General features: G+C 50.9%; 2 protein-coding genes across 2 annotated transcripts in view; one reads left to right on the forward strand and one right to left on the reverse strand.

Annotated features, from left to right (window-relative positions):
• Positions 1-2344: 2344 nt before the first annotated feature.
• On the forward strand, positions 2345-15741 carry CYP11A1 (cytochrome P450 family 11 subfamily A member 1). The gene is made up of 9 exons (XM_079913175.1): positions 2345-2733; positions 6207-6362; positions 8042-8241; positions 9246-9449; positions 10359-10516; positions 13771-13937; positions 14216-14294; positions 14805-15002; positions 15376-15741. The coding sequence occupies exons 1-9, from the start codon at positions 2465-2467 to the stop codon at positions 15505-15507; spliced, it is 1563 nt and encodes a 520-aa protein (XP_079769301.1). The 5' UTR covers positions 2345-2464; the 3' UTR covers positions 15508-15741.
• Positions 15742-17373: 1632 nt separating this feature from the next.
• CCDC33 (coiled-coil domain containing 33) overlaps positions 17374-27932 on the reverse strand; it is a 119951-nt gene continuing 109392 nt past the window's right edge. The window contains 9 exon segments of the mRNA XM_079913612.1: positions 17374-17567; positions 18430-18543; positions 19528-19649; positions 20211-20289; positions 20672-20838; positions 21853-21943; positions 22039-22170; positions 22370-22458; positions 22672-22837. Of these exon segments, the coding sequence (XP_079769738.1) occupies positions 17412-17567; positions 18430-18543; positions 19528-19649; positions 20211-20289; positions 20672-20838; positions 21853-21943; positions 22039-22170; positions 22370-22458; positions 22672-22837 (1116 nt within the window). The 3' untranslated portion in view covers positions 17374-17411.

Genomic DNA, 27932 nt, shown 5'->3' on the forward strand with positions numbered 1-27932 from the left:
GGGAGTTCTTAAAATTAGTTGTTATATTTCTTGTATCCACCCTTTAGTTTATTCTTTTCATAGGTACCAATAAAATAGCTATTTATGATGAGAGCTCTCTAAAATATTTTATCAATTTAGACGTTTTTCCAATTTAAAGGATCCATCGTCTGGCCGTTGCCAAGTAGGGTCCTAATAGTGACTCAAACCAATAAGGTGTAAGAGGCATCCCTACAAGATAGTGTAAAGGATGTAGCCCTCACAAGATCCAGAAAGTTTAGTCTCAAAAATAGTCTAAGAGGGCTTCCCTGGTGGCGCAGTGGTTGAGAGTCTGCCTGCTGATGCAGGGGACACGGGTTCGTGCCCCAGTTCCGGAAGATCCCACATGCCGCGGAGCGGCTGGGCCCGTGAGCCATGGCCGCTGAGCCTGTGCGTCCGGAGCCTGTGCTCCGCAACGGGAGAGGCCACAACAGTGAGGGGCCCGCGTACCGCAAAAAAAAAAAAAAAAAAAAAAAAATAGTCTAAGAAATTAAAGACCTTTGCCACATCACTAATAAAGCAATGAAGGTTGAGATGACAAAGGCCCCCATATGGACTGAGACCCTATATGATAAACTCCCCTGAGAGCTGGCATGGCTGGACAAAGAGACTGCTAGGAATCCCAGTCTATTCAACAGGCTGCCAAATGCACACTGACGTGTGCACCTTCCAGGTGGCAGAGACCAGAGAGACTATTCACACTGGTTTACAAGCCAAGCTCTCAAGACATAGAACAAGATGAAGGGAAAAACTAATCATTTGAATGGTTTTCCTCCTTATGAGAAAGGACACCAGAAACAGAGACAAAGGAAAACAGTGACCATTTCTGGGAGCAGAAGAATCAACAAAGCAAGGGTACCCTGCCGAATTTCAAACCAAGAGTTACCCAATCCAAGGAGCTGCCCACAGATATTTTCTCCAGCTAATCTATTTTAGAAAAGAGAAAAACTCACCAGTCTCATTTCCAACAGACCCTGAAGGCAGAGATCCGGGAGACTGACATAGTAAGAATTCTTACGTTCTGGGGCCTTTTGTCAGTTATCCCAGGGTCTCTTAACTGTAGCAGCTTTGGAGTGAGTAGTGTCCAGCCAGTAAAGTTGCATCCCACCCTCGTTGCCACCTGTTGGGGAGGAAGACGTTTTCCTCTACCCTTCTAGGTTCTTCTGGCTGGTCTAAGAATGAAATTGACATGAGACTGATGTCTCATCAGAAGAAAATAAAACAAAATTTAGTAACACATCTAGGGACTTCCCTGGTGGTCCAGTGGTTAGGACTTCGCCTTCCAGTGCAGGGGGTGCAGGTTCGATCCCTGGTTGGGGAGCTAAGATCCCACATGCCTCGTGGCCAAAAAACCAAAACATAAAACGGAAGCAATATTGTAACAAATTCAATAAAGACTTTAAAATTGGTCCATATCCGAAATAAATAAATAAATCTTTAAAAAAAGAAAACACACATACATGGGAGAGACTCAGAAAAACTAACTCGCCAAAATAGCTGAAAATGTCACCTAAAGACCATCTTCAGCTGGAGACAAAAGAGGATGCCAGAGGTAGGGGTTTGGGACTTTGAAGGGACGTGGAGATGGGAAAGCAAATGTTTGGTAAATAAATGTTTGCTGGCCATGCAGAGATTATGGGATGCAGAGTGATCTCTGGTCTCTAAGAATTTCCCTCACCACACTTAGTCCACATTCTTTGCCGATGTCTTTGGTGATTCCTGAAACAGGCCTTCTATCTAACTTCTTCTTCAGGGGGTTAAAGGGAAGGTCAGTCTCTTCCCAAGTCTTTTGGGCCTTGATTGTTCTCATCTTGAAATAATCTGCATTCCAAAGAGACATTTTGGGGTGGCAAGTGTTGCTACCCTACAGGACTATCGCCTAGGAGACAGCCTTTCAGATAGCTCTGAGGGTCTGCTCCAGAAAAGTAAGGGAGAAGCCACGATTTATATGAACTTTTTGCTGGAAAAAAACCATGTAGCCTAACATGAAAAGATTACTGCTAATCACAATCAACAGACATCTCAAGTTAATGCTTTTAGTGCTTTTCTATGTAGGGGAAGGTGCAAGAGTCCAGGGGCATGGAAAGTTTTCCTTAGATATACATCTCAACTCTCTAGGGGCCAGTATAATCCAAATGCTTCCTGTTTTCCTTCATCCTGAAGTCTCCCTCAGGGTGCACAGAGGGGTTCCCCTCAGGTGGGTGACCGCAGTGGCTAATGGCTTGATCTTTGTAGAACTGGAATGGTGGACAACATTCTTTCTTTACAGTTCTCGAGTCTGGGAGGGGCTATGTGGGCTGGAGCCAGCGGGAGGAGGAGGGAGGCTGACCGCTTTGTCAGCTTCTCGCTTAACCTTGAGCTGGTGGTTATAAGCTGGGCCCCAGGGGCCCAGGGCCAGAGTCACCTCGTCAGGCCCTGCTGCAGTAGGAGCAGTTGTAGGGGCAGCATGCTGGCCAGGGGGCTTCCGCTCCACTCAGTCCTGGTCAGAGGCTGCCAGCCCCTCCTGAGCACCCCGCGGGAGGGCCTGGGGCATCCCAGGGTGGGCACTGGAGAGGGAGCCGGCATCTCCACTAAAACCCCTCGCCCCTTCAACGAGATCCCCACCCCTGGTGACAATGGCTGGCTTAACCTATACCGTTTCTGGAGGGAGAAGGGCTCACAGAAAATCCACTATCACCACGTCCAGAACTTCCAGAAGTATGGCCCCATTTACAGGTAAGCCTGGCAGAGGTTGGGGGCTGGTGGGATAGGGCAGCCCTGCTGGGCTCCCCTCTCCTCGCATGGTCTGCCCTCCCCTTCCAGGCTCTTGTTCACCTCTGGCTTTATTTCTTCCTGCCTGGGGGTGGCAGGAGAAGGGATAAGGCTTCCCAGACAGTGGGTTCACTTCCCAGCCCTGAGGCCTCAACAGTCCCCAGGTCCTATACCCTTTGAAACTTTAGGGAGGTGGGAATGCTAAGAGAACAAGCCCTGACAAATGCCTCCCTACATCCATTATCCGCAGCACACCTTGCAAGGTAAGTTTATCATCCCTATTATCAGAAGACAATGAAGTTCAGAGAGGTTAGGATTCTTGCCCTGGTCCCTCAGCTAGAACCCTGTCCTGCTGGGGCGCTGGCCTCGGCCCTTGGCCCTGTGCAGCTCTGGAGCAGCTGATTTTGTCCCTTCCACTAGGCCTGGCTGGAGCCCCTCTTCCCCAAGCATCTGCCTAGCTTCCTGCCAGGAGGAAGGGCCTTCGGTCTTTTGACCACTGTGTACCCCACCTTCTTGCCCTGGGATGGGGGTGGGGTCTGGGGGCTGCCCTTGGTGGGAGGCCTCACTTGTTCTGGTCTAGCAGTTTCTAAGGTGGGTGGGCTTCAAGACACACCTGAGTTCTTTTCTGAGAGCGTAGGTGAGGGGGATGGGAGGGCAGGGAGGGGACACCAGGAGGGACAATACTTTACTTTTACTTTAAGTGAAAGGGTTGAGATGAGGAAAGGGCATGTAGGACATGTTAGCTGGTTGGATAGGTGGGCTGGGGGAGGAGGCTAGTTTGTGTAGGGGACCAGCAGCTCCCTAGTCAGGGTCACTTCCTCCCTCTCCCACAATGCCTTTTGAAGTCTTAAGTGACTTTTTTATAGCTGGCTGGAGGCAGGGCGCTGCCTGCCCCCCCACCCCGCTAGACTGAATGTCAGGCTTGGGAGAAGTCTGCTCCTGAGTGTCTCTTCCTTGTCTGTCTGTCTCTTTCTCTCTTCCAGGCCTCTATCCCCAACCTCACTTCATGGAGCTCTCTCGTTATCCCCTTCTTCCACCCCGCCTCATCCATCCTGCCCCTAGTCCCCGTAGGAGCTCTTTATTTTATAAAACCCCTTTCTACTTTCTGAGTCACTTTCATCTGAGCCTTGGCACATGTCCTTAAAGTTGGTGCTATTATCCCCACTTTACAGATGGGGAAACTGAGGCCCTGAGAGGAGAAGGGTCTTACCAATGTCACACGGCTCATCAGGGCGAACCCAAGGCTGGAACCTTGATTGTCTAACTTACAGTTCAGTGTGTCACTATTCTAGCTATAGCCTTGAAATAACAAACTTCTAAACGAACGTGAGGAATTTAAAATACAAGTTTTGTGGATTTTTCCTTAATACAAGGCTGTCCCTGTTCTTTATCAAACAATTTAGAAAAATTGAAATCAGATACAATCTCAGTTTTGATACTATTTATATTCCATTCAGAATGTGAATATATTTACACGCTGTTTGGCGTTGTCCTATAGCAATGTATGGAGGACTTCTTTTCTCTTTTCTCTTTTCTCACTTTAAGATAATTTGAAAAGGCAGCATGGTAGCCCATAGCATGGATAAGGTATATTTTTTTAGCCAGTTCTTTAAAGTGGACATTTAGTCCACTCTAGGTTTTTTTTTTTTGCTATTACACATCCTTTTCCATTTTTTTGCTATGAACATTCTCATCCATCAGGCATCATTGTCTGATGTCAGATAGCTGCCTTGGGCTAGATTCCCAGAGGTGGAATTGATAATAACAATAGCAGTTCAAGGACTTTGCTTAGCTTTTTTTTTTTTAATGGAGTCAGTGGTTTGAGGCTGTGTGGCAGCTGGGAAAACACTGAGAGGATTTTCTAGGAGGCCGTGGATTGACATATGTACACTAATATGTATAAAATAGATAACTAATAAGAACCTGCTGTATAAAAAATAAAATTAAATTCAAAAAAAAAAGGAGGCCATGGCTCGCCAAGGAGACTTGCGGAAGGTAGGCCCAGGCTCTATGGGTCAGTGGTTAAAGCAGTGCTCTTTCCATCTCCCCATCCTTCCCTTCCCCCTTCCCCCTCCCTCTCCTTTCTCCGGGAAGAGGGAGGAAGAGAGGGGAGGGAGGGGGGAGAGAGAGAGAATGAGAATTTGGCTTATACCTGTATGTTCCATGATATTTTACCTTAAAGTGTGTCTTTTTTCTTTTTCTTTAGAAATAAGTATCTTTTATTTTGCTATTTTACTCTAAGAACGTAATTTATAAATATATTTAATTCCTTTTTTTCTTAACATTTTTATTGGAGTATAATTTCTTTACAATGGTGTGTTAGTTTCTGCTTTATAACAAAGTGAATCAGTTATACATATACATATATCCCCATATCTCTTCCCTCTTGCGTCTCCCTCTCTCCCACCCTCCCTATCCCCCGCTCTAGGTGGTCACAAAGCACCGAGCTGATCTCCCTGTGCTATGCGGCTGCTTCCCACTAGCTATCTATTTTACGTTTGGTAGTGTATACATGTCCATATATATACTACCACTCTCTAACTTTGTCCCAGCTTACCCTTCCCCCTCCCCATGTCCTCAAGTGCGGTCTCTAGTAGGTCTGTGTCTTTATTCCCATCTTGCCCCTAGGTTCTTCATGACCTTTTTTTTTTTTTTAAAGGGTATCTTGAATTAACTTTCTTATGCAAAAGGCAGATGCAAGTGAGAAGTAGAATTTTCTGTTGTTTCACAATAGCTGTGCTTTAATACTCTCCGCAAAGTGCTCTGAGGTATATTTATACCCTGGGTCTGACGTTTTACTGTAGTTTTATTTTAATAGCGACAAGGTACTTTGTTGGACATCTGATTCCAGGGGGCAGGGCAGCCACTCCCAGAACTTCAATCCTAGAGCCTAGAAGGGGTTGCCTGGCCCGGTGCCTGGCTTGCCTGACAAGCAGTACAGGGTCACCCCAAGCTGCCACGAAGGCGCCATGTTTCTGAGCTCTGCCTGGGTGAGAGGGTGGAGGGTGCTGAGAGTGTGGACACAAAGGAAGAATGAACATGGAGGACTTGATGGTCCATAGAAGGCCCTGGGTAAGTCTTGGGGATGTGCTGAGGTAGGCAGGAGCCACTGTGATGATAAGAGAAGCACAAAGCTGTCACTTATAGAATGTCTCACGGGAATCACAGCCCTAGACTTCATATCATCTTATCCTTCAGCAGCTGTAAGACAGGTACTGCATTTATCTCCACTGAGGAAACTGAGACTCAGAGAGGGTAAGGGACTTAGGTCACACAGCGAGGAGGCTGTGGAACGGAATCCACTCCCAGGCCTGTCTGCTCTGCGCTGTCAGCCTCAAGGTGGTTACAGACGAGCCGAGAACTGTGTCCTGATTGCCCAGGGTGTGCGTGGTTCTCCTCAAACCTTACATCACAGCACCCCTTCTCTGCCCCTCCAGAGAGAAGCTCGGCAACTTGGAGTCAGTTTATATCATCGACCCTGAAGATGTGGCCCTTCTCTTTAAGTTCGAGGGACCCAACCCAGAACGATACAACATCCCACCCTGGGTTGCCTATCACCAGTATTACGAGAAACCCATCGGGGTCCTGTTGAAGTGAGTCTTGGGCCATCTCCCAGGGGCTGGAGGGAGATGATGGGCAGCTGTGGCGAGGGCAGAGGCTGGGGGTGAGGGGCTGGGGCCATGCGTGCCCTGCCTTTTCTTTCTATCTGGGGCCTCTAGACAAATCCCTGTCATCTTCCTGCCTCCATAAAACAGATGATGGGGATGGTGAACTGCCCTGCCAACCCTCAGCGACATGGTCAGGCAGAAGATCTTACTGAGTAATTAAAGACCTTGAAAAGTCCTCATTTCCTGGTTCATTCATTAAGTTCCATTTTATTGAGTGCCTACTATGTACCAGTCCTTGTGCTGGGTTCTGAGTCACAAGTAGGGCAGGGCCCTGCCACCGTGAGTCCCTTATAGCCTAAAGGAACAGTGAGAAACATGAACAAATCAGTGTATTAAATGTAATAGGTACCGTTTTCCTCCAAATTGCTCATCAAAAATTTAAAATGTGACCATAGCAAGTGTTGGTGAGGATATAGAGCAACTAGAATGCTCATAGTTTGCTAGTGGGGCTGAAAACTGATGGCATCACTTTGGAAAATGGTTGGACATTACTTCCTGCTGTTGAACGTTCACATGCTTACAATGCAGCCGTTCTGCTCTCAAGCATATACTCCAGAGAATATCCTGCCCCGCCCCCCCCAGGCGGACATGTACTAGAATGTTTGCAACAGGGTTGTTCATAATAGTGAGAACCTGGAAACCACTTAAATGCCCAACAGGAGCAGGAATGAATGACAGTGGCATACCCCAGTCAAAAAGAACAGACTCAGTGACTCACCACAGTACAGATGATACCTAGAAATATGAAATTGAGGGAAAAAAGCAAATCATGACAGCTTTTAGAAGAAGTTGAAAACAAGTATACGTATTTAAAAAGTATGTTTTAGAAATACGTGTCGGTCAGATAAAACTATATACAAAAGCAAACAAGGGATTCAGGTTGATGGTCCCCTTAGCCGGGGAGGCAGGATGTGGGAGGACCAGGTGGGCATCTGTAAGTTATTGTCAAGTTCCTAGTTTTTCTGCTGGGTGGTGAGTTCATAATAACATGCTTGTAAATAAACAAAGCCCCAAAACGACAAAGAGGGCTTTGCATGGATTTATTTTCAAGAATGGGCCATAAGCTGAGAATAAGAATGGGCATTAACCCTATTCTGGGCACCTGAGATTCTCCACCAATGTGATTAATGGGACGTGTTGGGGGTGCAGAGGTTGCTCAATTGTGTCTGTGCAGGGGTCAGAAAAGGTGATGTAGAGGGGCCCTTGAATGGTAGGAGGTGAGATTGGCCAGGAGCAAGGGGAAGTGGTGAGGAGGGCAGGCCTGTAGCAGAGGCAAAGACTAGAGGGTTGGAAAGTTGCTTAAAGGCTCTAAGAATATGATTTCTCTGGCTTGAAGCAGCAGCAGCAGCGAGAGTAGAGCAGGGTTGGGGTTTTGTTCTCCTTCAGCCTCTTTTTTTCTTGTCACGCACTTCCCCACTTCTCTCCCCGCTGCCCCGCCCAGGCCAGGCAGAAGCTGGGAGGAGGTGAGGGCAGAGGAGGACGTGGATGGAGTGCTGGACTGTGAGCTGTGGCTCAGCCTCCTGGGAGAGCCAAGTCAGCCCCCTCTGTGTTTGCCAGGCCTGGGGTTTGTGACCGTGAGGGCCCGAGGGCCCATGTTTTCTCAGGAAGGCAGGAGCTTGGAAGAAAGACCGGTTGGTCCTGAACACGGAGGTGATGGCTCCAGAGGCCATAAAGAACTTCATTCCCTTGCTGAACCCAGTGTCTCAGGACTTCGTCGGCGTCCTGCACAGGCGCATCAAGCAGCAGGGCTCTGGAAAGTTCTCAGGGGACATCAGGGAAGACCTGTTTCGCTTCGCCTTTGAGTGTAAGGGGCTTGAACCTACCTGGCCACAGTCTTGGGGGAGGGAGAACCCAGCGTCCCACCTAGAGACCCAACACAGACCCTGAAGAAGTGTCGGGATTGGCTTGAGATGAGCCGCTGAACACATTCTCTGCCATCAGCCACCCAGGGGGAGCTGCACGCTCTCATCTGATTCATGCTATGGGGGCAAGAGTCTCTAAAATGTAGGTCCCTATTGCCACTTTCCTCCAAAAGCCAGGCTTGGCTTGGTCCTTCATTCCGCAAATCTCCTGGGACGGAGACCTTCCCTTTGAGGTCTGGGAGGGAAGGGGAGGGTTGGGTGGTTAATCCGAGCAGGGTATTGGAGGATGTGTAAGAGTTATCCAGATGGAATAAGGAGGTTGGACAGCGTAGGCAGAGGGAACATGCACATGCAAAGGCCCTGTGGCTTGATGGGGGCCCATGTGGTCTCTTCAGGAGATTTGGAGTGCCCAGAGTTTGGCATGAAATCAGCGTTCAGATTGCTGACCCAGGAGGTAGGAAAACCTTGGAGTTGTTGTGTCTTCTTATGTCCAGCCAGAGTGGGCCCTGGATGGCCAATTACCAGGGACTGATGTCCCCCAGGCACCCATCTGACATGTTTCAGGAAGTATTTAGCCACTTTGGTCAATTATAGACGAGAAACCTCTCTTTCCAGGAGGAAAGCCGAGAGGCTGCTGGGGGTGCTGGGGGAAGAGGGGCTGAGCAGTTTCATCCCAGCCTGGGCTGGAGGCTCTGCTTCCCACTCAAGTGATCCCTTTTTAGGGTCTGCCACATGACCCTCTGAAGGACCCGACTGGCCGCCAGAAAGGCAGTTTTCCTTAGCCCTGCAATTTTAGCCCTTTGGGACTCAGGCCTCAGTTTCTTTACTGCAGGAAGCTGAGGTTGGGTGCAGGGGTTCTTATGTGTTGGATGGGATGGTTTCCTGGGAGCAGAGGCTCTCAGATGGTTGGGTTGGAAGAGATTCCTCAACCTTGCTTCCCCTGCAGCCATCACCAATGTCATGTTTGGGGAGCGCCTGGGGATGCTGGACGAAGTAGTGGACCCTGAGGCCCAGAAGTTCATTGATGCCGTCTACCAGATGTTCCACACTAGTGTCCCCATGCTCAACCTCCCTCCAGACCTGTTCCGTCTGTTCAGGACCAAGACCTGGAGAGACCATGTAGCCGCATGGGACATAATTTTCAATAAAGGTGAGGGTTGTACCCTGAGCAGCCATATGTGGGGGCCAGGAGAGCCCTGTCTACCTCAGGAGATGGGAAATCCGGGCCTCGGTTGGCAGGGATGAGATTTGGGGGAGTGGGGAGAAAGAGACAGAGGGAGAGAGAAAGTCAGCTGGAAGCTCCAGGTCTCAGCCTGCCTCTTTGTCCCAAGTTATGTCAATGAGCACTGGCTTGCCATGTAGAAAACCCACCCTCTGGTGGGCAGGGATGGGCATCAGGAAGGCCCAGGAACCCCTGAATATGGTGGGCTGATTAGATTTTTCTGGAGAAAGAGGATTTAAGAGGTCCATCATATTCTTCCAAGGAGCCCGTGATTCCCAACATGGGTTAAGCACCAGTATTTCAGACACAGCTGTGCTTGGTGACAGAGCAGGACTTTGGTGAGAGAGATTGGTAAAGGGTGGAGAAGGCTGATTGGGATGTGGTGAAGATGCCAGGCCTGGAGTCAAATCCTGCCCCTGCCCCTGACACCCTTGTGACCTTGGGCAAGTCATTATCTTAGATGGACTTCTGTTTCCTTATCTGTAAAATGGGGATGATAGCACTTACCCCAAAGAGCTATGGCCAATAAATCAAAAAAACAGATATGAAGGATTTAGCAGAGACTGCTGCTCAGAAAGACGGCAGCTGAGAAAGTGCAGGGCTCTAGAATCCCCAAGTCCCCGTACCACCTCCCACCAGAGATCGTGCTCTTTCCCTCCCCTCTGCAGAGAGCCTCACTCTATTTTTTTTTTTGGCCGTATGGTATGGCATGCGGGATCTTAGTTCCCCAACCAGGGATCTAACCTGTGTCCCCTGCAGTGGAGGCACAGATTCTTAACCAATGGACCACCAGGGAAGTCCTGGCCTCACTCTATTTTCTTTCTTCCTGCCCCACAGCTGAAAAATACACCGAGAACTTCTACTGGGACCTGAGACGGAAAAGAGAGTTCACCAATTACCCAGGTATCCTCTACCGGCTCCTGGGAAATGACAAGCTGCTCTCTGAGGACGTCAAGGCCAACATTACAGAGATGCTTGCAGGGGGCGTGGACACGGTGAGGACACAGTGAGGTGGCTGTAGGGGCACATCCTGTCCCTTCCTGTGCCCCTATGCCCCCTCCCACTAGCCTGCCTCATTGTCTGAAACCCTGTCCATGTGGGGTCCATCTCCCTGTCCTGACTCTACTTCCTAGATGCTAATCTCCTAGGAGGGTGGGTCACGCTGGTCATGATGGAGCATGCCTTGCGGCTGATCCACCATTTTTTCTTTGCCTCTGAGGAGGGAGTGACTAGGCACAGGTGGGTGACACAGCTCACTCTGAGTCAGGAAGGAAGGCAGGACCTCAGAAAAGCTGCCCCTGATGTCTGAAGGCATCATCTGTGGTGTCTCCCAGAGGCCGAACAATACCTCAGAAACTTCTGTTCTTTATTTTTTTTAAAGGTCCTGGATGGCCAAGTCCTTTTTTAAAAATAAATAAATTATTTATTTATTTATTTATTTTTGGCTGTGTCAGGTCTTCGTTGCTGCGCATGGGCTCTCTCTAGTTGCGGCGAGCGGGGGCTACTCTTTGTTGCAGTGCGTAAGCCTCTCACTGCGGTGGCTTCTCTTGTTGTGGAGCACAGGCTCTAGCGAACACGGGCTCAGTAGTTGTGGCTCACAGGCTCTAGAGCGCAGGCTCAGTAGTTGTGGCTCCGGGCTCTAGAGTGCAGGCTCAGTAGTTGTGGCTCGTAGGCTTAGTTGCTCCGCTGCATGTGGGATCTTCCTGGACCAGGGCTTGAACCCCTGTCCCCTCCGTTGGTAGGCGGATTCTTAACCACTGTGCCACCAGGGAAGCCCCAGAAACTTCTGTTCTTGAAAGTCAAAACTTCTCTGTCTTATGTGCCATCCCTTTTTCCAATACCTTAAACTTTCTCAAGCTAATGTGATGGTGAGGGTTAATTCTTTAGTGTTTTGTGGTTATTAGTTGTGATTTGGGCACTGAGACTATAAAGGTGAACATAGTAGACTTCAAATCTCCCAGATGGCTCAGAGAGGAAGAGTATATTAGCTTGCTAGGACTGCCATGACAAAGTACCACAGACTGGGTGGTTTAAACCACAGAAATATATTGTCTCGCAGTTCTGGATCAAGGTGTCAGCAGGGTTGTTTTCCTCTGAGGCCCCCTTGCTTGGCTTATTGATGGCCGTCTTCTTCCTACATCTTCACATGGTCTTCCTTCTCTTCTTATACAGACACCAGTCCTATTCAGTTAGGGCCCACCCACATGACCTCATTTTACCTTAATTACCTTTTTTTTTTTTTTTTAAAGGCCCTATCTCCAAATACAGTCACATGGTGAGGTGCTGGGGGTTAGGACTTCAACATATGAATTTGGGAGAGACACAAGATCAGCCCATGACAAGGAGGTAGCATGGACACAGATAACTACCTCACCGTATTACAGGGCTGGATGATGAGGCACGTGCCAGGTACTGACAACGCTGAGAAGAAGGGAGAGACTAACATGGCCTTGTAGGACAGGGAGAGTGTTCCATAGAGTAAAATCAATTTGTCTTTCCTCTTATTGCCAGGAGGACAGAGGAGGAATAGCATTTCAGGACTGGGGAGAAGCATGTGTCATGCTTAGGTGAATAACTTGATTTCCTACGTATCATATTTACATGGTACTCTAATGGAGGCCTTTCCGTCCCTCGGCTACAGATGGAGGCTTTGAGCATATTTTAAATATAGTTCATTGTCAGTCATGTAGAAGAGATCTCCGAAAAAAGCTCACCTGCACCAAAGCAGCTATTATTCTTAGGTAACATTTATTAAGCGATTACTATGTGGCAGGCAGGGTCCTAAGCTTTTCACATGTGTTAACTCATTTAGGATTCACAAACAACCCTTTTTCAGATAAGGAAACTGGGGCACAGAGAGGTTAAGGAACTTTGTCAAGGTCACACAGCTAGTAACTTAGTTGACTACCTTATTAAACAAGTATCTCCTGAGTACCCATTCTGTGTCAAGCCTTGGAAGTACTGAGACAAATACATGCATTTGATCTGAGCCTTGAGGAAGGAGTACACACTTGCTTCCTAGGTTGGGGAAGGGAATTGTAGGAAAAGGGAGCAGCATGAGGAAGATTTCTGGGCTTCAGGAGCTGTGTGTAGCTCAGTGTGGCTAGAGCATGAGGAGCATGTTGGAGAGAGGTGGCGGTGGGCTGGGAGCAACAGGCAAGTGTTGGAGGGGGTCCATGGGTCCGGTCAGAGCCTCTGGACTTGATCTGGGGACTCCAGGGAGCCAGGCAAGGATTTCAAGCCAGGAAGTGACTGGATGACATTTTTTCACAATTGTTTCTGCTGGGAAGAAGAAGGAGCATGTCCAAACCTCTTGGACCAAAATATGGTCCTTGGTAAGATAATATGCCAACAACTCGTATCCTAGCCCTAGGGCAGAGGGCTGTTCCAGCCCAGGGTCCCACCACTGAGGAATCTGAACTGTGGGGCTTGACGAGGGTCACTCATACCTTCAGTGAAAGTTAACAGTCACGACCTTGGGCCAACACTGAGATTAATCTCAGTATATACCATGTGCTAATTGCAATACTGATAGAAAACAGGTCTGGTTGTTCTGGTTTCAGCTTTTTTTTTTTTTGTGGTACGTGGGCCTCTCACTGTTGTGGTCTCTCCCGTTGAGGAGCACAGGCTCCGGACGCGCAGGCTCAGCGGCCATGGCTCACGGGCCCAGCCGCTCCGCGGCATGTGGGATCTTCCCAGACCGGGGCACGAACCCGTATCCCCTGCATCGGCAGGCGGACTGTCAACCACTGCGCCACCAGGGAAGCCCTGGTTTCAGCATTTTTGAGCCTCACTTTATGCTGTGCTGCTGTAGGCAGATGTTAAGTTTAGGGGGAAGTTCTACTGGGGAGAGGGCTGGTCATTTAACAGGCATTTCAAGATGAATGGCATTCATTCAGGAGTACAACCGTTACAGAAGTAGGATTTGGCCTCTTAGGGCCTCTGGAGTCCTTTGGAAGAAGGCATTAGCTATGTGGATGACCCTCTACTGGCTGGGGAGATGGGTGGGCTCTGGTGACATGAGGGGGAGGGCAGGGACAAGTGCTGCCCCAAACATTCCTGCCTGGGCCACAAGAAAGGCTTCTTGGACGTTTGCCGTCCGAATTGTTTTGCTTTTTGTGGATGGTGGTTTCTGGATACTGGGAGAAGGGTGGGGAGAGGTGTTTGGCAACGAAAATTTAGCCTGGGTCTAGGTGCCCCAGGAGTGACCTGTCCTCTTGGTTTTCTGTACCCTCTCACCCCCTGCCAGACATCCATGACATTGCAGTGGCACTTGTATGAGATGGCACGCAGCCTGAATGTGCAGGACATGCTCCGGGAGGAGGTCCTGAATGCCCGGCGCCAGGCCCAGGGAGACATAAGCAAGATGCTGCAACTGGTCCCGCTCCTCAAAGCTAGTATCAAGGAGACACTGAGGCAAGCCCACCCCCACCTATGCCTGTCCCCCCCCCCCTCCGCCCCACAAATCCCTGGGCAGGGGCAGGGTGGTGCCTGTGCACAGGGTTACAAGAACGCGCTGGTGGAGGAGACTGGTCGCAGGAAGTGGGAAGTCTGGGGAAGATAGCTGGGAATAGGGAGAAGGCTCCTGCCTCCAGGTCCTCCAGGGTGCTGCAGCTGGGGCTGAGATGCCACGCCAGGTGCAGGGCTTCGTCCAGGCCTTAGGGCATCAGCTTCTGAACGCTTTTCACTGGCAGACTCCACCCCATCTCCGTGACCCTACAGAGATACCTCGCAAATGACTTGGTTCTTCGAGATTACATGATTCCTGCCAAGGTAGGTGCAGCAGGAGGGCTGCAGGCTCTGTCAGTCAGACAGACGAGGCCAGGGGCAGATTGCAGTTGCGTACAGATGGGGGCGATGGGGCCTTCTGTCCTGCCTTTCTTCCTGGAGCTGGCTGGTGGGGTCCTTGGTGGCAGTGGTCCAAGTCCGAATGAAGGGCAGAGGTGGTGGACACAGTGGGTGATGGTCTTTGGAATGTTGCTGGAGTGTAGGGTTAGGAGGGAGATCCCACTGGCTGCCTGGGTCTCTGGGGACCCTCTGGTGCTGAGGAAAGGGGCAGGGCAATCCCTTGCGCTGTGCCCGGCCTAAAGTCTTCAGTCACGCCCATTTAATGGGCGAGGCTCAGGGAAGGCGGGGAGGCCTCGTTCAAGGTCACATAGTGGGCAGCGTCCTGTGCTGCACAGCTGGGTAGCAAGGCTAGGGACCGGGAGTGGAGATGCTGGGTAATGCTCCTGGCTGTGAGGAGGTGAGGCCTACTCAGACCTCTGCTCACTGTGTCCCTAGACATTGGTACAAGTGGCCATCTATGCCATGGGCCGAGACCCTGCCTTCTTCTCGAATCCGGACAAGTTTGACCCAACCAGGTGGCTGGGTAAAGACAGGGACCTCATTCACTTCCGGAACCTGGGCTTTGGCTGGGGTGTACGGCAGTGCGTGGGTCGGCGGATTGCTGAGCTCGAGATGACCCTCTTCCTCATCCATGTGAGTCAAGCCTGGGGACATCTGTCTCCCATTACGTTGTCTCCCCTCCTCCACAATTCCTTGCTGTCTCCTCTCTGGGCAAATCCACTTACCACCCACTGGTGCTCCCTGGTCATATGTTCCCCACAGTGGTGATGGGATGGGGGTGGGGTGGGAAAGGTCTTGTAGAAACCAAAGTGAAAGCCTGAACCAAGGGGACAAAGCACAAGTGGCGTGTTCAGGCTCTGCGCAGGATTCAGTAGGAGCTGGCAGTAGACCCCTTGGAGCCTCTCAGATCACACTCAACAGGCACTGCTCACAGGTGAATAAGCCTGGCCTGGGGGAGACAGACTCTCCCTGCCTCTCTCCTAAGCCCACAACCCCTCTTTCTCAGATTCTGGAGAGCTTCAAGGTTGAATTGCAGCATCTCAGTGATGTGGACACCATATTCAACCTCATCCTGATGCCCGACAAACCCATCTTCCTTGTCTTCCAGCCCTTCAACCAGGACCCACCACAGGCGTGATTGGAGAGGGTGGGCACAGCCTGCCAAACAGGCTAGCAGGGGTGTGGGAGGACGGCCCAAGGGGGTGGGGCCCGTGGAAGTGTCCGCATCTCCAGTGCTTGGTCCCCACCCCTGCTCCTTTCTGGCCAGCTCTGACCAGATGGAGTTGGCGCTCAGCTGAGGCACCCCTCTCTCACCCCGTCTCTTCCCCCTCTTCTCCCATCCCATGAAGGCAATAAACGGCTAAACTCTGTAAAGTGTTTTCATTTCCATCTGACCCCTAAGGTATCCATCAGTCCTGTAGAGATGCTCCCTGACCCAGATCAGCAAATAGATCTAAGCGTGAATGGGGAACCCAAGGCAGCTGCACTTGACACCGTTTCTGCTGGGACCCACCCACCTACAGCATCTCAGGAGCCAGCAGGATCAACCTCCCTTGCTGTCCCGGTTGGGTGTGAGGCAGAGTTGGTGGAGGGCTATTGCCACTGCACCAGGAGCTACTGGAGCAGCAGGCAGAGGGACATAGGACTTGGCAGAGTTCTGCTGAGAGTACAGGGCAGCCTGAGAGGTGTGGGCCAATCTTGGCTACCGGGGCAGGCCCACCTATCAGGAGGCTCGTATAGGGCTCTGCTCGGCTGAGCCCTGGGTTGGAATTCCCTGTGGGGTCATGAGGACTTCCTGCCAAGGTCCAGCCAGAGTCTTGGGCATGTCCAGGGATGATGTGGTGAAGTGACTGTGGGTGAGGGGTTGGCGTGAGGTGACTGACCCTGGGGACGAGAGGACAGCATGCTTCCTCTACCCCACCTGACCCTTCTCTGGGCTTCCCCAGGCCTTAACTTCCTGCTCCAGTAGGACATGCCCACTTGTCCAAGCTCTGGGCATTAGGCAGGGAGACTGGGGCAGAGTCTTTGGTACATTATTTGGACTGCCTGACAATGGTCTCAATTTTGGCCACCTTAACCCCCTCTGAGCTTCATGACTCCTGGCTTGACCAGGTACCTGATCCTTCCTGGCCCTTGGCTACCCAACTCTAAGTTCTTCAGGTAGACGGGGGGCTAGTGCCGCTAGGGACAGCAGCCTAGCTGGCTTGGCCTCTTCTCCCAGGATCTGCAGGTTCTGAATCCATTCTTGGAGCCTTTCTGCTTTTCCTCATCACAATCCTCTTCCTTCTTGTCTTTCTCTCTCCTTCCTGCTTCCTTTCCTTTCTCCAGGCTTGAATCATCTTTGCTTGGAAATGTTAGTGTTGGAAAGGGCCTTACTGTCAAGGATGTTAAGCTCTTTGGGGATAGATGGGGCAACTGAAGCCCAGAGAGCTTGCTTGAGTCACCAAAGGTCACACAGCATGCTTGTAGCTAGAAGCCAGGCTTCCTAACTCTCAGTGGAGGGCTCTTTCTTCTGGCCCTATCTGTTTTTCTGTCCCTGGACACATTTAGACACAATATTGCCAGCTCAGGTAAATGGGGTATTTCATACTAACATGTAACTGATTGCTACAGGCAGGCTTCAAGTCTTTCCCTTCCCAAGAAACAGATAAACCAAACTTGAAAAAAGGGATTTCAGATATGATAGATGTTTGGGTGCAGGTAGGAAGTTCCAGCCTCTCACACCAGCTCGCCTCTGGTGGTCTCAGTTCTTCCAGAGACCTTGACAGGCCTTGTCTCCCTGGATCCTGCTTTGGAAGGCCTCTTCTCCCCCACCCCCACCCGCCCCCTGTCTGGGGTCCACTATGGCCTCTGGCTCTCCAAAGATGGTAGCTCCTGGGACAGGCAGGAGGCTACAGGGCTACAGCAGAGGACCCAGGCCCAGAGTGGGGTCTGGAAGGAGGAAGCTAAGGCACCCCAGGCTGCCCTGCTCAATGAAAGAGGTGCATGTTCACTGACCTCAGTGTTTAATAAAGTCATTTTAGGGAGTGGGGCTGAGAGTCCTCAGTACACAGAGAGGGAGGCCTGCTCCAAGACTGAGGTCTGCCAGGACTCAGTCTGCTGGGATTTAGAGAGATTGTTGAGCTTAGTCTCTGAGCTGGGCATCAAGGGGTCCAGCTTGGAGGGTCGCCTCTGGTTCTTGGAGGGGGTGGAGGGGTTCTGTGGTGGGCAAAGCCAGACGAAGTGAGTATGCCCCTGTCCCCAGCAGGGTGACTCAATAAAATGTATCTTGCCTGGCAAGTCATGCCTCAGAGGATCCAAAATCTGGCAGACCATGACTTCTCAAAGATTTCCAAACCCATTTCACCACAGCAGGTCACACCTGATTTCTGCCGAAGTCTCCAGGGCTCAGCGGGTGAGTTTGCAAAGGTAGCCCTGTGTTCCACCCAGTTCCCCCATCCTTTTCAGGCCTTTCCAGCAGAGTACTGATGGTTCAAGAGCGGAAGCCATCAGGGGGTTTGCTTTGGGGGGCTGGGGGGCCCAGGGCTGAGCTTGAGGGACAGTTGTGAATAAACCTATTTGTTCTTGGGAAGTTGGCAGTGTTTCTCTCTGGCAACATGCCCCCACCTCTGGCAGGTCTGCAGCACTGCAGTGGCCCAAGAAGTGCGTGCTCATGGGAGAATCTTAGGCACTGTGGAGTGGAGAGGGGGCCACAGCTACTCTACCCATGAGCAAATCCAGTCCTAAAGTACAGCCAGTGCCACAGCATTCGAGGAATGCCCCTGTGGGCAAACAGTCCACCACAGCCCCTCCTTTCTGATACTCATCACCACCCAAAGGGAAGGGGGCGTCTTGGCAGGGTTCTCTATTCCCCTTAGACAGGTGGGGGATTGAGATGGGGCAGAGGTTTCGGCTGGTAACTGAGCAGAAGTTGAGCCCAGGTCTTCTGACTACCAGCCAGGGAACAGGGCCCCCTGGACAGGTTTTCACAAGGTCCAGTGACTCGGGGAAGGGGTGTGTGTGTGTGGCTGCCAGACCCACCCCCCGAACCCCACAGAGCTCCTCCAGAGGGATCACTCACGGACTCATCTGTGATGATTGTGTTGGAAGGGGGCCTCAAGCCGTACTCTTTCTCCTGCAGCCGTGTGGCCAAGTCCTGCTTCTCTCGTCCCCAGCGTCGAGCTGAGTCCTCTAACTACAGACATGAAGAGACACAGATGGAGAACCACTGGGCAGCAGCGCCCATCCCTGAGAGCTGGGACAGCCCAAACCTCAGCCTGCTCTTTGAGCAGAAAGCAAAACCCTGGGCAACGTGGGCCTGCTACCTTCCCAAGAGACCTCAGGATAACAAGGGTGGGTGGACAAGCGACAGTTTGAATACGACTGATGGACCTTCTCTGGGTTCCACCAACATACGGAGCTCCAACACCGGTCACGACGAGCCCTGACCCTCCTGACACGCAGAGTCCCGTCAGTCCTCAACCATGGAGCTGCAGTGCTCCCCACAATGAGCCCCAACCCTTCTCAAACGTGCAGCCTCGGCCCTGGTCACAGAGGGAGCCCTGACCCCCTTCACACACAGAGCCCCAGCCCTTCTCTAACACGCAGCTCTGACTCTGGTCACACACAGAGCCCAGACCCTCCTGAAACACAAATCCCTGACCCTGGTCACAAAGGGAGCCCTGATCTTGGATGTAGACCAAGCACAGACCCTCCTCACACAGGAAGGGAGTCCTGACCGTAGACAAACACCGATCACCAGCCCGACACACACGAAGTCCTCGCCCTGATCACACACAAAGCCTCGGTCCTCTTGTCACGTGGAGCACCGATCCTGGTCACAGATGGAGCCCTGACCCGGGATGCAGACTGAGCCCCGACTCTCCGTACCCCCTGAGTCCAAACATGGTTAAACAGGGAGCCCTGACACTCCAAATACAGGGAGCCCCAATCCTGGTCAAAAATTGAGTCCTGACCCCCCCTCACACATAGAGCCCTGATCCTTTGCAAACATAGAGCCTCGACCCTGGTCACAAATGGACCTCGACCCTCTTCAAACACGGAGTCTGGACCCTCCTCACACGCGGAGCCCCGACCCTTCTGAAACACAGAGGCTGAGCCTGGTCTCAGGCTGAGTGGTGAGGCTACCTGGCCTGTGTGAGCCCTGCACCTCACCTACCTGGCTTTCCAGGGAAAGAATCCGGCTCTGAGCGCGTTCCAGCTTGGCTAGGAGGTTAAACTTGTCTGAATTATTGGCAAGAAGGTCCTGTGGGCAAAGCAGAAACTCACACATGGTCCCCACTGGGGGCTGTAGCTATGTGAGCTCAGGAGGCCAGGTGACACTGAGGGAGAAATCAGCCAGGTCTGAGTTCCAAATTCAGCTCCCTGACGCAGAGCCTCAGACCCAGGGCCAAAGACCCTGAGGCCAACGAGCCTCAGAACCCTGCCCGGAGTTTCAGGCCTGGCATGTGCCTTTTTCACAGTTGTTCCCCCCACGTATTTTGACTGTATGAAAATTTTGCACACCAATTTTTAAATGTAAAATGCACCAGGGGGCACTAGGTTAGTGCACAGAAAGGAATCTTGAGCTGGGGGTCATTTGGTAAAGTGAAGGATCTATTGGTAAAGCAAGGGTTCCCCGTCCTCCACACTTTACATGGATGTCCATGCATCAGGTGTGCTTTCAAACAGAACTCACCTCCTGTGAGTCCTGGGATGAAGAGAAAAACTCTCCTGTGCCCAGCCCACCCCGCTTTTGTAATTCCAAATGTTCTGTCTTCCGGTTTGCATAAAGCAGGGGCACCTGTAACAGCCTCGGAGGTAGGGAGGGGCCAGGGACACCCACCTATGTGGGCAGGGTACCCTTGCAGTGGCCTGGACCATCTGTCTCTTGCAGCTTCTCTGCCAGGTCTCCTCTTGTTCCCAACTCCCCAGGGTCCACCTGGGATGGGGGAAAAGGGCTCTCCAAGGAGGTACCAATCCCAGGAAACGCTCCAGAATGGAGTTCTGAGAGGCCTGTTTGGAGCCCAACTGCAGGGCAGCCAGGTGGCAAACGGGGTCAGGGGTCAGCTAGGGACTTGCTTTCTCTCCCAGGATGCTAAATGAGGGTAAGGGTGAAGCTTTCAGACTCATGTGTGTTCCCAGGGGAAAGGAGCCAAGGCCTGAGAGCCAGAGGCTCTCTGGGAGACTCCAGGCACATTGGACACCCTGGGAAACCTTGCTCCTGGTCTTGGGTTTCAACTTGGATTGTGCCTGAGTGATTTCTGGGTGCCTGGTGACCTGCGCAGGCAGGTCCAGGCCAGAATTGTGCTGGTGGCTCTTACCAGCAGGGCCTGCTGCTGCAGAACGATGGGGGCCGACCGGTGGCGGTTCTTGTCCAGCTCTGCCCGCAGCCTCGAGTTTTCCGCCAGCAGCATTGAGTAAAGGTCAACAGGCAGATTCTCTCCCGTTGGACCCGGGGGAAGGCCAGAGGCTGAGAGCATGGGGAAGGCTGTGGAATGTGGCCATAGATGTTCATGAGATGGGCTTTCCTGCCTCCCTGTCCCTGGTCCAATCTGCCTCAGCGTTTTACTTTTTTATGCCCCTCCTCTGCTCCCAAGCCTTCAATGGCTCCCTACTGCCCGTGGGATCAGGTCCATACTCCTCCTCAGGCCATCGTTCTAGGCTCTTTAGACTCTGACCCCAGTGTTCTCTCTGATCACTCCCCCACAATTTGTCCTGGGTCTGTTTCAGCTCCTCGCCTCTATTTTCCTCCCTTCTCTGCTCCTGGCATCGTCACTCCCCAGGCCTGTGCATGGCTGTTTCCCCTCCCTAGGTTGCCTTCTCAACTCTCACCCTAAGCTCAGGGTTCCTGAAAGGTGGGCCCAGCTTTCACTGTTTCTTAAAGACCTTCAAAAATGCCCCCTACAGACACCCCCATGCGGTGAAGCCTGACACAGGGCTGGGCTCACGGGGGTCCCCAGGGAGGTGGCACAGAAATCCTCTGCCTGGGCTGGCCTGATGCGGGGTGACCTGGTTCTTTCATGCTCATCAGAGCTGCCTCTCGTTGGCAGTTCTAGGTGGCTTTGGTTAACATCAGTGGAGAAAGCAAATCATTGATTTAACCAGAAAGTTTTTGTGTGTTTTATAGAAGCAGACTCTTTGAAGACACAGGGAGATGAGCAAATAATTTGAAGGGTCCTGGAGTTAAGAGGTTGGGAACCGCTGCCCCAGACAGCCCCTCTTTGCAGGTAGCCCATCTCTGCTCGCTCTAATCTCAGAGCATCTTCTGGAAGGTCTGAGCCTCTTTCTAGCATGGCTCACACACTGTGTCCCCTCCATGTGTTCTGAGGGACTCCATGGTAGGAGAAGGGAGCTTGGGGGACCTCTGGAAGTGCTCAGTGCCTGATTGAGTACTGAGGGGACCTAGCACCCTCTGCTGCAGTTTGAAGGTGCTCCTGAAACTGAGAGGCTCCAAGAAGGCAGGGCCTCCAGGGATGGGACAGAAGCCGGGGAGCAGACTCACCGACATTGGGCTTTCCCTGCAGCTTGTTCCGCAGGCGCTCGTTCCTCTCCCGCAGCTTGTCCTCCAGCACCCACTCCATCTTCTCAATCACCTGGAGGGCAGAGCACAGAGGCTGGGATGGCCTAGAGGCTCCACACCTGCCCGTGTGTGGCTGGGCCTGGGCAGCCTGGCCTTTAGGGCACCTGCCTTCTCCTGGTGCCTCACGGTCTCCTCCAGCGCCTTCATCTGCTGCAGTTTGTCCTGGTATCGCCTCAGCAGCGCCACCTGTGGCTGCTGAGCCCGCTGCAGGAGGAGCAGCTCCTTTTCTCTGTCATTCTTCTGACGGTGGGGGAGGGAGGGGAAACGGGGGAAAGCAGGGGTGCCCTTGACCCTTAGGGTCCACCCCAGGCCACTCTGCTCAGTCCTCCACTGCCCTGGCCCCCTGGCCCCTATGTCCCTCTCCCTTCTAGCCGCAGACGCTTCTCCAGATGCTCCCTCCCGAGCCCCCTTCCCCTCTGCCCTCCAAGCCCAGGCTCACTCGAATCAGCTCATTCTGCAGATGCTGCACCTTGTCCCTCAGCTTCTTCATGTCCTGCTCACTCAGCAGCAGTTTCTGCTTCATGGACGCTGGTGGAGGAGGAACTGGCTCAGGGAGGAGGCACCTCCCAGTTCAAATCGGCATGGTTGGGGGGCGGGGGGGTGTCTCTCAGTCCTGGGGCTTGACACAGGACTGGACTCTCAGTTTCCCATCTCAGAGAGGACCCAGCCAGGCTCCTACTAGCCTGTGTCCTGGGAAAGGCTCCTGCCACCCTGTTCCCTCGGTGGCCTGTACGCCCTCACCCAGGTTCTGGGCTCTGTCAGTGATGTCTGGCTCCTCTTCTACCCCCTCCTGGGTCAGCTGGCTCCTCAGCATTTGGTTCTCTGCCTCCAGGATGCTGGTCTGTTTCCGCAGTGACAGGATGTCCTCTGCCATCTTCTGCATGGCCTGCCGGTAGCTGTTCATCTCCTGTGTACCCAGAGCTCAGAGATGAACCCCCAGCCCCACTGTAGCCCCCCCAAATATCTACACCCACACCTGGAAGTCAGTGGGTCACTCCCGAGGTCAAAGAACAGAGAGAATCCCAAGCTGTGCTCTCAAGTCTTAGCAACTCCTTGGCGGGGTGGTCATGACAGGATTTTCACCCCTTCTGGCCGCGTGAGAGCAGCTGCACAAATGTGCTCTCTTGGGGGTGACACCTTTTCCCGGGAGGCCAGCTAGGGGCGACCCAGGATTCAGACACTAGGTGAGGAGGCCCATGAGCGATGGAGACTTGAAAGGCTCCAGGGCCAGGTTTCCAGGGCCAGGCTAAATCAGGACCATTTCTCCACCTTTTCTCCCTTCTCCTTTCTCCCTTCTCTAATCCCTCTTCTTCCTCACGTCACCGAGAACCCAGGGAAGAATCTCTCTGAAATCTCGCTGAATGCTTCTTGGGAGCCAACCCTAGGCACCAGCCTCCCAAGCAGCCCAGGGGGCGTGAAGGGACACGGCGTAGGTAAGCCCAGGAGATCCAGAAAAGGACTCAGGGTCAGGGTTGGAATCCAGCTACAGGATCTAGGCTGTGAGGTGGGGACGGGATGCCAGGCTCTGTCACTAGGTTAGGAGTAACAATAATACTAATATCTGGTGTTCATTGAGCATTTACTAGGTACCAAGTCAGGCCCACCTCCTTCATTTAGCTTATGAAGGTGGATACTATTATCATCCTCATTTTACCGACGAGGAATCCAAGGCCCAGAGAGGCGAGTAGCGTGCTCAGTCACAAAACTAATGAGTGGCAGCGTCAAGGTCTGAAATCCAGGCCTCCTGCCACTTGAGTCCATGCTCTTAAACGCTGCGCAATCCTGCCACGATGCCCCCATATATGGAAACTTCACAGTATGTTGAGAAGTGATGAAAGCAGGTTACTAAAAACAATTATGATCTCAATTTGGGAAAAAAAAATTCATGTTTGCCCTTGTGTGTGCATAGCAGAATTAATAGGCTATATTTACACGTACTTGTATCATAATCAGAAATTCCCTATTGTTATTTATAAAAAGTTTTGGAAAGGGAGTTTCTTAATATAAATAGTACCACAAAATATAAAAGAGGGACTCAAAATGTGAAGCCAGGAAGCTCGGTAGAGGGGGAGGAGGTAGGAGCTAGGTTTGGGGGAGGAGTGGGAGGAGGGTAGCGAGGCCAGCAGGAGCTTCCTAAGCCCTGTCCTTCCTGAGACTGTGAAGGCCTTGCCTGTGGGGGGTGGGCCTCCTAGGCCTGGCCAGAAATGGGCTCCCAAGTCCTCAGGAAGCAGAGCTCTGTCCCCAACTCCCACCTGGGCCCCATGCTGACTGAGGATGTGGCCTGGCTCCCAGCCACTGCCTTCAACCTGCTGCACGGTGGGCCACTGGCTGCCTGGGGAGGGGTTTCCAGACAGCAGGGGCTCATCAGACACCATTTGTCACCTGCTGCTGTCTAGCCTTCTGGCTAGACTCCCTCTAAATGGTGCCAGTGCTGGGCCCATCTCCCCAGCACCTGCCCCAGTCAAGTTTCAGGTCTTGGCTCCTCCAGATCTGCCCATCTGGTGCCCTCAGACAGCTTCATTCACTAGGACACGCAGCCCAGAGACTGCACACACACAGGGCTTTGTGGTCAGGACTCAGAAGCCCAGCTTGGCCACCGACTCACTGAGTGAGCTTGGACAGACCCCTTCACCTTTCTGAGCCTCTGATTCCTCTCATGGGAGAAGCATGGAGTATCTGGAAGCTCAGAGTCAGTGTGTGTGGTTCAGGGCCCCGCCTAGGGCAGACATGACTTGGAGGCAGTAGTTCTCAGCCCACCCCATTTCTGTTCTAGTGCCAGCTTTAATCAACAGGCCAGACCCCTTTCTCTTCCTCCTTGCTACCCTCACCCTGGGTTCCCTTGCTCTCTCCTCTGCTCTGCTCTACATCCTCAATTTATAGCAGCCCCTTGATGGACAGGGATTTGGGAGGTCCAGTAGACTGTCAAGAGGAAGCACATGATATTTTTGGAAAGGGAATTCATCTCTCCTTTCCCTCTCCAGCCTAGTTCAGGCTCTTATCATGTCTGCTCTGTACAATTACATTAGTATCCAAATGGGTTTCTTTGCTTTAGGGTTATCTTTTAGAGGAGCACACCCTCGTCCAAGAAAACATGTTCAAGGATGCTCCATGCACTGCAGTTTATGGTTTTATTCTAGGGCACGCTGAGTCACTGGATACAGGCAGTACTTACAAAGAACGACCTAGATTCAGAGAGGAGATTTGTTCGGGATGGCGGAGTAGAAGGACATGTGCTCACTCCCTCTTGAGAGAGCACCAGAATCATAACTAACTGCTGAACAATCATTGACAGGAAGACACTGGAACTCACCAAAAAAGATACCCCACATCCAAAGACAAAGGAGAAGCCACAATGAGATGGTAGGAGGGGTGCAATCACAATAAAATCAAATCCCATAACCGCTGGGTGGTTGCCTCACAAACTGGAGAACACTTATACCACAGAAGTCCACCCACTGGAGTGAAGGTTCTGAGGCTCATGTCAGGCTTCCCAACCTGGGGGTCCGGCAACAGGAAGAGGAATTCCCAGAGAATCAGACTTTGAAGGCTAGTGGGATTTGATTGCAGGACTTTGACAGAACTCGGGGAAACAAAGACTCCACTCTTGGAGGGCACACACAAAGTAGTGTGTGCATCAGGACCCAGAGGGAAGGAGCAGTGACCCTATAGGAGACTGAACCAGACCTACTGGCTAGTGTGGGAGGGTCTCCTGCAGAGGTGGGGGGTGGCTGTGGCTCACCACGGGGACAAGAACACTAGCAGCAGAAGTTCTGGGAAGTACTCCTTGGCGTGAGCCCTCCCAGAGTCCTACATTAGCCCCTCCAAAGAGCCTATAGCCTCCAGTGTTGGGTCGTCTCAGGCCAAACAACCAACAGGGAAGGAACTCAGCCCCACCCATCAGCAGGCAAGTGGATTAAAGTTTTACTGAGCTCTACGCACCAAAGCAACACCCAGCTCTACCTACCACCAGTCCCTCCCATCAGGAAGCTTGCACAAACCTCTTAGATAGCCTCATCCATCAGAGGGCAGACAGCAGAAGCAAGAAGAAGTGCAATCCCGCAGACTGTGGAACGAAAACCACATTAGAAAGATAGACAAAATGAAAAGGCAGAGGACATGTACCAGTTGAAGGAACAAGATAAAATGCCAGAAAAACAACTGAATGAAGTGGAGATAGGCAACCTTCCAGAAAAATAATTCAGAATAAAGATAGTGAAGATAATCCAGGACCTCGGAAAAAGAATGGAGGCAAAGATTGAGAAGATGCAAGAAATGTTTAACAAAGACCTAGAAGAATTAAAGAACAAACAGAGATGAGCAATACAATAACTGAAATGAAAAATACACTAGAAGGAATCAATAGCAGAATAACTGAGGCCAAAGAACGGATAAGTGACCTGGAAGACAGAATGGTGGAATTCACTGCCGCAGAACAGAATAAAGAAAAAAGAATGAAAAGAAATGAAGACAGCCTAAGAGACCTATGGGACATTAAACACAACAACATTCGCATTATAGGGGTCCCAGAAGGAGAAGAGAGAGAGAAAGGACCTGAGAAAATATTTGAAGAGATTATAGTCAAAAACTTCCCTAACATGGGAAAGGAAATAGCCACCCAAGTCCAAGAAGAGCAGACAGTCCCAGGCAGGATAAACCCAAGGAGAAACATGCCAAGAAACACAGCAATCAAATTGGTAAAAATTAAAGACAAAGAAAAATTATTAAAAGCAACAAGGGAAAGACGACTAATAACATACAAGGGAACTCCCATAAGGTTAACAGCTGATTTCTCAGCAGAAACTCTACAAGCCAGAAGGGAGTGGCACAATATATCTAAAGTGCTGAAAGGGAAGAATCTACAACCAAGATTACTCTACCCAGCAAGGATCTCATTCAGATTTGACGGAGAAATCAAAAGCTTTACAGGCAAGCAAAAGCGAAGAGAATTCAGCACCACCAAACCAGCTCTACCACAAATGCTAAAGGAACTTCTCTAACTGGGAAACACAAGAGAAGAAAAGGACCTACAAAAACAAACCCAAAACAATTAAGAAAATGGTAATAGGAATATATATATTGATAATTACCTTAAATGTGAATCGATTCAATGCTTCAACCAAAAGACACAGGCTTGCTGAATGGATACAAAAAGAAGACCCATATACATGCTGTCTAAAAGAGACCCACTTCAGACCTAGGGACACATACAGACTGCAAGTGAGGGGATGGAAAAAGATATTCCATGCAAATGGAAATCAAAAGAAAGCTGGAGTAGCAATACTCATATCAGATAAAATAGACTTTAAAATAAAGAATGTTACAAGAGACAAGGAAGGACACTACATAATGATCAAGGGATCAATCCAAGAAGAAGATATAACAATCATAAATATATATGCACCCAACATAGGAGCACCTCAATATATAAGGCCAATGCTAACAGCCATAAAAGAGGAAATCGATGGTAACACAATCATAGTTGGGGACTTTAACACCTCACTTACACCAATGGACAGATCATCCAAACAGAAAATTAATAAGGAAACACAAGCTTTAAATGACACAATAGACCAGATAGATTTAATTGATATTTATAGGACATTCCATCTGAAAAGAGTAGATTACACTTTCTTCTCAAGTGTACACAGAACATTCTCCAGGATAGATCACATCTTGGGTCACAAACCAAGCCTCAGCAAATTTAAGAAAATTGAAATCATATCAAACATCTTTTCCTATCACAACACTATGAGATTAGAAATAAATTACAGGGGAAAAAACGTAAAAAACACAAACACATGGAAGCTAAACAATACATTACTAAATAACCAGGAGATCACTGAAGAAACCAAAGAGGAAATCAAAAAATACCTAGAGACAAATCACAATGAAAACATGACAATCCAAAACATATGGGATGCAGCAAAAGCAGTTCTAAGAGGGAAGCTTATAGCCATACAGTCCTACCTCAAGAAATAAGAAAAATCTCAAATAAACAAACT

The sequence above is a fragment of the Stenella coeruleoalba genome, assembly GCF_951394435.1.
Source record: "Stenella coeruleoalba genome assembly, chromosome: 2".
Classification (NCBI taxonomy): domain Eukaryota; kingdom Metazoa; phylum Chordata; class Mammalia; order Artiodactyla; family Delphinidae; genus Stenella; species Stenella coeruleoalba.